The sequence below is a fragment of the Pseudophryne corroboree genome, chromosome 9, assembly GCF_028390025.1.
Source record: "Pseudophryne corroboree isolate aPseCor3 chromosome 9, aPseCor3.hap2, whole genome shotgun sequence".
NCBI classification, from domain to species: Eukaryota; Metazoa; Chordata; class Amphibia; order Anura; family Myobatrachidae; genus Pseudophryne; species Pseudophryne corroboree.
The window spans coordinates 899,264-912,624 of NC_086452.1; the positions used below are offsets into that span (position 1 = coordinate 899,264).

A 13,361-nucleotide genomic window follows, 5' to 3' on the forward strand; every position below is an offset into this window, starting at 1 on the left:
GTGCAGGGCACAGGATCAGTGTATATAATACAGATGTATACAGTGTATGTAGCAGTGAGCGGGGGGAGCAGGTACACAGCTGCAGTGTATACTATGGTTAGAGGCTGGTGCAGGGCACAGGATCAGTGTATATAATACAGATGTATACAGTGTATGTAGCAGTGAGCGGGGGGAGCAGGTACACAGCTGCAGTGTATACTATGGTTAGAGGCTGGTGCAGGGCACAGGATCAGTGTATATAATACAGATGTATACAGTGTATGTAGCAGTGAGCGGGGGGAGCAGGTACACAGCTGCAGTGTATACTATGGTTAGAGGCTGGTGCAGGGCACAGGATCAGTGTATATAATACAGATGTATACAGTGTATGTGTAGCAGTGAGCGGGGGGGAGCAGGTACACAGCTGCAGTGTATACTATGGTTAGAGGCTGGTGCAGGGTACAGGATCAGTGTATATAATACAGATGTATACAGTGTATGTGTAGCAGTGAGCGGGGGGAGCAGGTACACAGCTGCAGTGTATACTATGGTTAGAGGCTGGTGTAGGGCACAGGATCAGTGTATATAATACAGATGTATACAGTGTATGTGTAGCAGTGAGCGGGGGGGAGCAGGTACACAGCTGCAGTGTATACTATGGTTAGAGCTGGTGCAGGGCACAGGATCAGTGTATATAATACAGATGTATACAGTGTATGTAGCAGTGAGCGGGGGGGAGCAGGTACACAGCTGCAGTGTATACTATGGTTAGAGCTGGTGCAGGGCACAGGATCAGTGTATATAATACAGATGTATACAGTGTATGTGTAGCAGTGAGCGGGGGGAGCAGGTACACAGCTGCAGTGTATACTATGGTTAGAGCTGGTGCAGGGCACAGGATCAGTGTATATAATACAGATGTATACAGTGTATGTGTAGCAGTGAGCGGGGGGAGCAGGTACACAGCTGCAGTGTATACTATGGTTAGAGCTGGTGCAGGGCACAGGATCAGTGTATATAATACAGATGTATACAGTGTATGTGTAGCAGTGAGCGGGGGGGAGCAGGTACACAGCTGCAGTGTATACTATGGTTAGAGCTGGTGCAGGGCACAGGATCAGTGTATATAATACAGATGTATACAGTGTATGTAGCAGTGAGCGGGGGGAGCAGGTACACAGCTGCAGTGTATACTATGGTTAGAGGCTGGTGCAGGGCACAGGATCAGTGTATATAATACAGATGTATACAGTGTATGTAGCAGTGAGCGGGGGGAGCAGGTACACAGCTGCAGTGTATACTATGGTTAGAGCTGGTGCAGGGCACAGGATCAGTGTATATAATACAGATGTATACAGTGTATGTAGCAGTGAGCGGGGGGAGCAGGTACACAGCTGCAGTGTATACTATGGTTAGAGGCTGGTGCAGGGCACAGGATCAGTGTATATAATACAGATGTATACAGTGTATGTAGCAGTGAGCGGGGGGAGCAGGTACACAGCTGCAGTGTATACTATGGTTAGAGCTGGTGCAGGGCACAGGATCAGTGTATATAATACAGATGTATACAGTGTATGTAGCAGTGAGCGGGGGGAGCAGGTACACAGCTGCAGTGTATACTATGGTTAGAGCTGGTGCAGGGCACAGGATCAGTGTATATAATACAGATGTATACAGTGTATGTAGCAGTGAGCGGGGGGAGCAGGTACACAGCTGCAGTGTATACTATGGTTAGAGCTGGTGCAGGGCACAGGATCAGTGTATATAATACAGATGTATACAGTGTATGTGTAGCAGTGAGCGGGGGGAGCAGGTACACAGCTGCAGTGTATACTATGGTTAGAGGCTGGTGCAGGGCACAGGATCAGTGTATATAATACAGATGTATACAGTGTATGTAGCAGTGAGCGGGGGGAGCAGGTACACAGCTGCAGTGTATACTATGGTTAGAGCTGGTGCAGGGCACAGGATCAGTGTATATAATACAGATGTATACAGTGTATGTAGCAGTGAGCGGGGGGAGCAGGTACACAGCTGCAGTGTATACTATGGTTAGAGCTGGTGCAGGGCACAGGATCAGTGTATATAATACAGATGTATACAGTGTATGTAGCAGTGAGCGGGGGGAGCAGGTACACAGCTGCAGTGTATACTATGGTTAGAGCTGGTGCAGGGCACAGGATCAGTGTATATAATACAGATGTATACAGTGTATGTAGCAGTGAGCGGGGGGAGCAGGTACACAGCTGCAGTGTATACTATGGTTAGAGCTGGTGCAGGGCACAGGATCAGTGTATATAATACAGATGTATACAGTGTATGTAGCAGTGAGCGGGGGGAGCAGGTACACAGCTGCAGTGTATACTATGGTTAGAGGCTGGTGCAGGGCACAGGATCAGTGTATATAATACAGATGTATACAGTGTATGTAGCAGTGAGCGGGGGGGAGCAGGTACACAGCTGCAGTGTATACTATGGTTAGAGGCTGGTGCAGGGCACAGGATCAGTGTATATAATACAGATGTATACAGTGTATGTAGCAGTGAGCGGGGGGAGCAGGTACACAGCTGCAGTGTATACTATGGTTAGAGCTGGTGCAGGGCACAGGATCAGTGTATATAATACAGATGTATACAGTGTATGTGTAGCAGTGAGCGGGGGGAGCAGGTACACAGCTGCAGTGTATACTATGGTTAGAGCTGGTGCAGGGCACAGGATCAGTGTATATAATACAGATGTATACAGTGTATGTGTAGCAGTGAGCGGGGGGAGCAGGTACACAGCTGCAGTGTATACTATGGTTAGAGGCTGGTGCAGGGCACAGGATCAGTGTATATAATACAGATGTATACAGTGTATGTGTAGCAGTGAGCGGGGGGAGCAGGTACACAGCTGCAGTGTATACTATGGTTAGAGGCTGGTGCAGGGCACAGGATCAGTGTATATAATACAGATGTATACAGTGTATGTGTAGCAGTGAGCGGGGGGAGCAGGTACACAGCTGCAGTGTATACTATGGTTAGAGCTGGTGCAGGGCACAGGATCAGTGTATATAATACAGATGTATACAGTGTATGTAGCAGTGAGCGGGGGGAGCAGGTACACAGCTGCAGTGTATACTATGGTTAGAGCTGGTGCAGGGCACAGGATCAGTGTATATAATACAGATGTATACAGTGTATGTGTAGCAGTGAGCGGGGGGAGCAGGTACACAGCTGCAGTGTATACTATGGTTAGAGCTGGTGCAGGGCACAGGATCAGTGTATATAATACAGATGTATACAGTGTATGTGTAGCAGTGAGCGGGGGGAGCAGGTACACAGCTGCAGTGTATACTATGGTTAGAGCTGGTGCAGGGCACAGGATCAGTGTATATAATACAGATGTATACAGTGTATGTAGCAGTGAGCGGGGGGAGCAGGTACACAGCTGCAGTGTATACTATGGTTAGAGCTGGTGCAGGGCACAGGATCAGTGTATATAATACAGATGTATACAGTGTATGTGTAGCAGTGAGCGGGGGGAGCAGGTACACAGCTGCAGTGTATACTATGGTTAGAGCTGGTGCAGGGCACAGGATCAGTGTATATAATACAGATGTATACAGTGTATGTGTAGCAGTGAGCGGGGGGGAGCAGGTACACAGCTGCAGTGTATACTATGGTTAGAGCTGGTGCAGGGCACAGGATCAGTGTATATAATACAGATGTATACAGTGTATGTAGCAGTGAGCGGGGGGAGCAGGTACACAGCTGCAGTGTATACTATGGTTAGAGCTGGTGCAGGGCACAGGATCAGTGTATATAATACAGATGTATACAGTGTATGTGTAGCAGTGAGCGGGGGGAGCAGGTACACAGCTGCAGTGTATACTATGGTTAGAGGCTGGTGCAGGGCACAGGATCAGTGTATATAATACAGATGTATACAGTGTATGTAGCAGTGAGCGGGGGGAGCAGGTACACAGCTGCAGTGTATACTATGGTTAGAGCTGGTGCAGGGCACAGGATCAGTGTATATAATACAGATGTATACAGTGTATGTAGCAGTGAGCGGGGGGAGCAGGTACACAGCTGCAGTGTATACTATGGTTAGAGCTGGTGCAGGGCACAGGATCAGTGTATATAATACAGATGTATACAGTGTATGTAGCAGTGAGCGGGGGGAGCAGGTACACAGCTGCAGTGTATACTATGGTTAGAGCTGGTGCAGGGCACAGGATCAGTGTATATAATACAGATGTATACAGTGTATGTAGCAGTGAGCGGGGGGAGCAGGTACACAGCTGCAGTGTATACTATGGTTAGAGCTGGTGCAGGGCACAGGATCAGTGTATATAATACAGATGTATACAGTGTATGTAGCAGTGAGCGGGGGGAGCAGGTACACAGCTGCAGTGTATACTATGGTTAGAGCTGGTGCAGGGCACAGGATCAGTGTATATAATACAGATGTATACAGTGTATGTAGCAGTGAGCGGGGGGAGCAGGTACACAGCTGCAGTGTATACTATGGTTAGAGGCTGGTGCAGGGCACAGGATCAGTGTATATAATACAGATGTATACAGTGTATGTGTAGCAGTGAGCGGGGGGAGCAGGTACACAGCTGCAGTGTATACTATGGTTAGAGCTGGTGCAGGGCACAGGATCAGTGTATATAATACAGATGTATACAGTGTATGTAGCAGTGAGCGGGGGGAGCAGGTACACAGCTGCAGTGTATACTATGGTTAGAGCTGGTGCAGGGCACAGGATCAGTGTATATAATACAGATGTATACAGTGTATGTAGCAGTGAGCGGGGGGAGCAGGTACACAGCTGCAGTGTATACTATGGTTAGAGCTGGTGCAGGGCACAGGATCAGTGTATATAATACAGATGTATACAGTGTATGTGTAGCAGTGAGCGGGAGGGAGCAGGTACACAGCTGCAGTGTATACTATGGTTAGAGGCTGGTGCAGGGCACAGGATCAGTGTATATAATACAGATGTATACAGTGTATGTGTAGCAGTGAGCGGGGGGGAGCAGGTACACAGCTGCAGTGTATACTATGGTTAGAGCTGGTGCAGGGCACAGGATCAGTGTATATAATACAGATGTATACAGTGTATGTGTAGCAGTGAGCGGGGGGAGCAGGTACACAGCTGCAGTGTATACTATGGTTAGAGCTGGTGCAGGGCACAGGATCAGTGTATATAATACAGATGTATACAGTGTATGTAGCAGTGAGCGGGGGGAGCAGGTACACAGCTGCAGTGTATACTATGGTTAGAGCTGGTGCAGGGCACAGGATCAGTGTATATAATACAGATGTATACAGTGTATGTAGCAGTGAGCGGGGGGAGCAGGTACACAGCTGCAGTGTATACTATGGTTAGAGCTGGTGCAGGGCACAGGATCAGTGTATATAATACAGATGTATACAGTGTATGTGTAGCAGTGAGCGGAGGGAGCAGGTACACAGCTGCAGTGTATACTATGGTTAGAGGCTGGTGCAGGGCACAGGATCAGTGTATATAATACAGATGTATACAGTGTATGTGTAGCAGTGAGCGGGGGGAGCAGGTACACAGCTGCAGTGTATACTATGGTTAGAGGCTGGTGCAGGGCACAGGATCAGTGTATATAATACAGATGTATACAGTGTATGTAGCAGTGAGCGGGGGGAGCAGGTACACAGCTGCAGTGTATACTATGGTTAGAGCTGGTGCAGGGCACAGGATCAGTGTATATAATACAGATGTATACAGTGTATGTAGCAGTGAGCGGGGGGAGCAGGTACACAGCTGCAGTGTATACTATGGTTAGAGGCTGGTGCAGGGCACAGGATCAGTGTATATAATACAGATGTATACAGTGTATACAGCAGTGAGCGGGGGGAGCAGGTACACAGCTGCAGTGTATACTATGGTTAGAGGCTGGTGCAGGGCACAGGATCAGTGTATATAATACAGATGTATACAGTGTATGTGTAGCAGTGAGCGGGGGGAGCAGGTACACAGCTGCAGTGTATACTATGGTTAGAGGCTGGTGCAGGGCACAGGATCAGTGTATATAATACAGATGTATACAGTGTATGTAGCAGTGAGCGGGGGGAGCAGGTACACAGCTGCAGTGTATACTATGGTTAGAGCTGGTGCAGGGCACAGGATCAGTGTATATAATACAGATGTATACAGTGTATACAGCAGTGAGCGGGGGGAGCAGGTACACAGCTGCAGTGTATACTATGGTTAGAGGCTGGAGCAGGGCACAGGATCAGTGTATATAATACAGATGTATACAGTGTATGTAGCAGTGAGCGGGGGGAGCAGGTACACAGCTGCAGTGTATACTATGGTTAGAGCTGGTGCAGGGCACAGGATCAGTGTATATAATACAGATGTATACAGTGTATGTAGCAGTGAGCGGGGGGAGCAGGTACACAGCTGCAGTGTATACTATGGTTAGAGGCTGGTGCAGGGCACAGGATCAGTGTATATAATACAGATGTATACAGTGTATGTAGCAGTGAGCGGGGGAGCAGGTACACAGCTGCAGTGTATACTATGGTTAGAGCTGGTGCAGGGCACAGGATCAGTGTATATAATACAGATGTATACAGTGTATGTGTAGCAGTGAGCGGGGGGAGCAGGTACACAGCTGCAGTGTATACTATGGTAAGAGGCTGGTGCAGGGCACAGGATCAGTGTATATAATACAGATGTATACAGTGTATGTGTAGCAGTGAGCGGGGGGAGCAGGTACACAGCTGCAGTGTATACTATGGTTAGAGCTGGAGCAGGGCACAGGATCAGTGTATATAATACAGATGTATACAGTGTATGTGTAGCAGTGAGCGGGGGGAGCAGGTACACAGCTGCAGTGTATACTATGGTTAGAGCTGGTGCAGGGCACAGGATCAGTGTATATAATACAGATGTATACAGTGTATGTAGCAGTGAGCGGGGGGAGCAGGTACACAGCTGCAGTGTATACTATGGTTAGAGCTGGTGCAGGGCACAGGATCAGTGTATATAATACAGATGTATACAGTGTATGTGTAGCAGTGAGCGGAGGGAGCAGGTACACAGCTGCAGTGTATACTATGGTTAGAGGCTGGTGCAGGGCACAGGATCAGTGTATATAATACAGATGTATACAGTGTATGTGTAGCAGTGAGCGGGGGGAGCAGGTACACAGCTGCAGTGTATACTATGGTTAGAGCTGGTGCAGGGCACAGGATCAGTGTATATAATACAGATGTATACAGTGTATGTAGCAGTGAGCGGGGGGAGCAGGTACACAGCTGCAGTGTATACTATGGTTAGAGCTGGTGCAGGGCACAGGATCAGTGTATATAATACAGATGTATACAGTGTATGTGTAGCAGTGAGCGGGGGGAGCAGGTACACAGCTGCAGTGTATACTATGGTTAGAGGCTGGTGCAGGGCACAGGATCAGTGTATATAATACAGATGTATACAGTGTATGTGTAGCAGTGAGCGGGGGGAGCAGGTACACAGCTGCAGTGTATACTATGGTTAGAGGCTGGTGCAGGGCACAGGATCAGTGTATATAATACAGATGTATACAGTGTATGTAGCAGTGAGCGGGGGGAGCAGGTACACAGCTGCAGTGTATACTATGGTTAGAGCTGGTGCAGGGCACAGGATCAGTGTATATAATACAGATGTATACAGTGTATGTGTAGCAGTGAGCGGGGGGAGCAGGTACACAGCTGCAGTGTATACTATGGTTAGAGCTGGTGCAGGGCACAGGATCAGTGTATATAATACAGATGTATACAGTGTATGTGTAGCAGTGAGCGGGGGGGAGCAGGTACACAGCTGCAGTGTATACTATGGTTAGAGCTGGTGCAGGGCACAGGATCAGTGTATATAATACAGATGTATACAGTGTATGTGTAGCAGTGAGCGGGGGGAGCAGGTACACAGCTGCAGTGTATACTATGGTTAGAGCTGGTGCAGGGCACAGGATCAGTGTATATAATACAGATGTATACAGTGTATGTAGCAGTGAGCGGGGGGAGCAGGTACACAGCTGCAGTGTATACTATGGTTAGAGCTGGTGCAGGGCACAGGATCAGTGTATATAATACAGATGTATACAGTGTATGTAGCAGTGAGCGGGGGGAGCAGGTACACAGCTGCAGTGTATACTATGGTTAGAGCTGGTGCAGGGCACAGGATCAGTGTATATAATACAGATGTATACAGTGTATGTGTAGCAGTGAGCGGGGGGAGCAGGTACACAGCTGCAGTGTATACTATGGTTAGAGGCTGGTGCAGGGCACAGGATCAGTGTATATAATACAGATGTATACAGTGTATGTAGCAGTGAGCGGGGGGAGCAGGTACACAGCTGCAGTGTATACTATGGTTAGAGCTGGTGCAGGGCACAGGATCAGTGTATATAATACAGATGTATACAGTGTATGTGTAGCAGTGAGCGGGGGGAGCAGGTACACAGCTGCAGTGTATACTATGGTTAGAGGCTGGTGCAGGGCACAGGATCAGTGTATATAATACAGATGTATACAGTGTATGTAGCAGTGAGCGGGGGGAGCAGGTACACAGCTGCAGTGTATACTATGGTTAGAGCTGGTGCAGGGCACAGGATCAGTGTATATAATACAGGTGTATACAGTGTATGTGTAGCAGTGAGCGGGGGGAGCAGGTACACAGCTGCAGTGTATACTATGGTTAGAGGCTGGTGCAGGGCACAGGATCAGTGTATATAATACAGATGTATACAGTGTATGTGTAGCAGTGAGCGGGGGGAGCAGGTACACAGCTGCAGTGTATACTATGGTTAGAGCTGGTGCAGGGCACAGGATCAGTGTATATAATACAGATGTATACAGTGTATGTAGCAGTGAGCGGGGGGAGCAGGTACACAGCTGCAGTGTATACTATGGTTAGAGCTGGTGCAGGGCACAGGATCAGTGTATATAATACAGATGTATACAGTGTATGTAGCAGTGAGCGGGGGGGTGCAGGTACACAGCTGCAGTGTATACTATGGTTAGAGCTGGTGCAGGGCACAGGATCAGTGTATATAATACAGATGTATACAGTGTATGTGTAGCAGTGAGCGGGGGGGAGCAGGTACACAGCTGCAGTGTATACTATGGTTAGAGCTGGTGCAGGGCACAGGATCAGTGTATATAATACAGATGTATACAGTGTATGTGTAGCAGTGAGCGGGGGGAGCAGGTACACAGCTGCAGTGTATACTATGGTTAGAGCTGGTGCAGGGCACAGGATCAGTGTATATAATACAGATGTATACAGTGTATGTAGCAGTGAGCGGGGGGAGCAGGTACACAGCTGCAGTGTATACTATGGTTAGAGCTGGTGCAGGGCACAGGATCAGTGTATATAATACAGATGTATACAGTGTATGTAGCAGTGAGCGGGGGGAGCAGGTACACAGCTGCAGTGTATACTATGGTTAGAGCTGGTGCAGGGCACAGGATCAGTGTATATAATACAGATGTATACAGTGTATACAGCAGTGAGCGGGGGGAGCAGGTACACAGCTGCAGTGTATACTATGGTTAGAGGCTGGTGCAGGGCACAGGATCAGTGTATATAATACAGATGTATACAGTGTATGTGTAGCAGTGAGCGGGGGGAGCAGGTACACAGCTGCAGTGTATACTATGGTTAGAGCTGGTGCGGGCACAGGATCAGTGTATATAATACAGATGTATACAGTGTATGTAGCAGTGAGCGGGGGGAGCAGGTACACAGCTGCAGTGTATACTATGGTTAGAGGCTGGTGCAGGGCACAGGATCAGTGTATATAATACAGATGTATACAGTGTATGTGTAGCAGTGAGCGGGGGGAGCAGGTACACAGCTGCAGTGTATACTATGGTTAGAGCTGGTGCAGGGCACAGGATCAGTGTATATAATACAGATGTATACAGTGTATGTGTAGCAGTGAGCGGGGGGGAGCAGGTACACAGCTGCAGTGTATACTATGGTTAGAGCTGGTGCAGGGCACAGGATCAGTGTATATAATACAGATGTATACAGTGTATGTAGCAGTGAGCGGGGGGAGCAGGTACACAGCTGCAGTGTATACTATGGTTAGAGGCTGGTGCAGGGCACAGGATCAGTGTATATAATACAGATGTATACAGTGTATGTGTAGCAGTGAGCGGGGGGAGCAGGTACACAGCTGCAGTGTATACTATGGTTAGAGGCTGGTGCAGGGCACAGGATCAGTGTATATAATACAGATGTATACAGTGTATGTGTAGCAGTGAGCGGGGGGAGCAGGTACACAGCTGCAGTGTATACTATGGTTAGAGCTGGTGCAGGGCACAGGATCAGTGTATATAATACAGATGTATACAGTGTATGTGTAGCAGTGAGCGGGGGGGAGCAGGTACACAGCTGCAGTGTATACTATGGTTAGAGGCTGGTGCAGGGCACAGGATCAGTGTATATAATACAGATGTATACAGTGTATGTAGCAGTGAGCGGGGGGAGCAGGTACACAGCTGCAGTGTATACTATGGTTAGAGCTGGTGCAGGGCACAGGATCAGTGTATATAATACAGATGTATACAGTGTATGTGTAGCAGTGAGCGGAGGGAGCAGGTACACAGCTGCAGTGTATACTATGGTTAGAGGCTGGTGTAGGGCACAGGATCAGTGTATATAATACAGATGTATACAGTGTATGTGTAGCAGTGAGCGGGGGGGAGCAGGTACACAGCTGCAGTGTATACTATGGTTAGAGCTGGTGCAGGGCACAGGATCAGTGTATATAATACAGATGTATACAGTGTATGTAGCAGTGAGCGGGGGGAGCAGGTACACAGCTGCAGTGTATACTATGGTTAGAGGCTGGTGCAGGGCACAGGATCAGTGTATATAATACAGATATATACAGTGTATGTAGCAGTGAGCGGGGGGGGGAGCAGGTACACAGCTGCAGTGTATACTATGGTTAGAGGCTGGTGCAGGGCACAGGATCAGTGTATATAATACAGATGTATACAGTGTATACAGCAGTGAGCGGGGGGAGCAGGTACACAGCTGCAGTGTATACTATGGTTAGAGGCTGGTGCAGGGCACAGGATCAGTGTATATAATACAGATGTATACAGTGTATACAGCAGTGAGCGGGGGGAGCAGGTACACAGCTGCAGTGTATACTATGGTTAGAGCTGGTGCAGGGCACAGGATCAGTGTATATAATACAGATGTATACAGTGTATGTGTAGCAGTGAGCGGGGGGGAGCAGGTACACAGATACAGTGTATACTATGGTTAGAGCCTGGTGCAGGGCACAAGCTCAGTGGAGATTTAAACATATGTGAAATGTAATTGAAAAGGTATTTAAAGTACAATTACTTGGCTGCTTGTGTCCCTGGGGAATCCAGAGCTCTGTGTGGGCTGCTGGATTTCCCCAGCCCCCTCTCCTAGGCAAACGGAATGCCTTCTATTCTAGCCTCCCCCATGAATGTAGCATGGGGAGACAGAGGAACAGCTCAGCATCCCAATCAGCTAAATGTTTCATGCTGCTCTCAAGAGACTCCATTCGGTGGGCAGGGAACCTTGCCAGGGGCTGGGCTGCCCATCTCTGAAGCTCAGTTTCGGGATATAGATGGTGAGCTTGGTCCCCGGCAAAATCCAGGAGACAGATTTTGGAGGGAACTTTTTTTACCTCGCAGACTAGATGGCACCAGGGAGGGGTAACTCTGCAGGAGCGCTCCCTACTGTCCACAGAGCACAACGTGAAATCTGCATGTGGACAGCTTATGCACTTACAATGATTGGTTAGAGAGAACAGGGCTTACCCCCGTGGTATTGTGTTGAGATAAAAAGGGGCCTGTGTACACATTCTTCTGTGACATCATTTCTATGCCGTTCTTTTTAGAACTAAGAGCAAATAAACATATTTGTCCTTTAAAACAACGATTGCCTTTCCATCTCGCAACATCCAGGAATGCACTAAAGCAGTCCCGCTCTCCACCCGTCCAGGGCAAGCCCACCGTCTACAAGTTCTGCCCTCTGCCAACCTACCTTGCAGGATCTGGTCTCGGTCGACAACCAGTGGGGTCAACTGACGTCAGATAGGTGTGGCAAAAGAGTGTCGACACATTCACAGGAGAAACATGGTTCCAGGTGCCACGAATTAGGAGCCTGGCAGCAACACACCTGCCCACTGTGCAGTGGATGGGTCAGTAACAGGCGGTTACTGACAGTAAGAGGGAATCCCCTATTGGCCAGGCCCAGTGCGACCCAAACCCAATCTGTGATTGCTGGGTGCAGCCAGTGAGGGCGAGAAGACGTCCAGGCACATGCATTAGCTGCAAATAAATAACGCCCGACATTAGCAGAATTGCATGGGACCTGGTGGCTCGCTCACGCTGCATGGAGTCCTGAGGCTGGATGTATGAGGACACACCTGTACAGCAACAGGACACAGGACTCTGCCACAGTAGGTAAAGAACCCAGTCACAGGGGTAATTCAGACCTGATCGCAGCAGCAAATTTGTTAGCAGTTGGTCAAAACCATGTGCAGTGCAGGTGGGGCAGATGTAACATGTGCAGAGAGACCTGGTAACACCATGCTGCACTGCAGGTGGGGCAGATGTAACATGTGCAGAGAGACCTGGTAACACCATGCTGCACTGCAGGTGGGGCAGATGTAACATGTGCAGAGTTAGATGTGGGTGGGTTATTTTGTTTCTGTGCAGGGTAAATACTGGCTGCTTTATTTTTACACTGCAATTTAGATTTCAGTTTCAACACACCCCACCCAAGTCTAACTCTCTCTGCACATGTTACATCTGCCTCACCTGCACTGCACATGTTACATCTGCCCCACACATGGTTTTGCCCAACTGCTAACTAATTTGCTGCTGTGATCAGGTCTGAATTAGGCCCTAAGTTTCTGGGAGTGAGACACCGGGTGAACCTCACCTGATGGGGCTGGAAGGTTAATGCCTCGTACTATAATTAGCAGCATCTCTGTGCTACTCAGCTCCGAGAAAACTCTGTTGAAACAGAAGAGTTAACAGTAATATCAGCTTCAGGTACAAATTCTACTTCTACTATCAGGTTCAACCAGCCCACACAACCAAGAAATAGAACTCATGCTGTATATAAATATAGACGTTATGGTAAGAACTTACCGTTCATAACGTGATTTCTCTTATGTCCACAGGTATCCACAGGATAACATTGGGATATGGTCGAGCGACAGCGAAAATGGCACCAACACGGTCACGAGCTTTCTGGCCTCCCAGGATGCATTGGGGCCTCCACTATATAGTCCCGCCCACTGACTCAGTCAGATCAGTTCTTTCCACCGCGATTTAGGCAGGAACATCAGGTAAAACCTATTTAGGCGA

The 13,361-nt window shown here is 48.4% G+C and overlaps 1 protein-coding gene across 2 annotated transcripts in view; it reads right to left on the reverse strand.

The window, feature by feature from the left end:
- The window catches only part of CC2D1B (coiled-coil and C2 domain containing 1B), a 408,633-nt gene that overhangs the window by 59,703 nt on the left and 335,569 nt on the right, over positions 1-13,361 (reverse strand). For both annotated transcript variants that reach the window (XM_063938881.1, XM_063938880.1), the window contains exon 19: positions 12,931-13,004. In XM_063938881.1, coding sequence (XP_063794951.1) covers positions 12,931-13,004 — 74 coding nt within the window. The remainder of the gene's footprint in view (positions 1-12,930; positions 13,005-13,361) is intronic.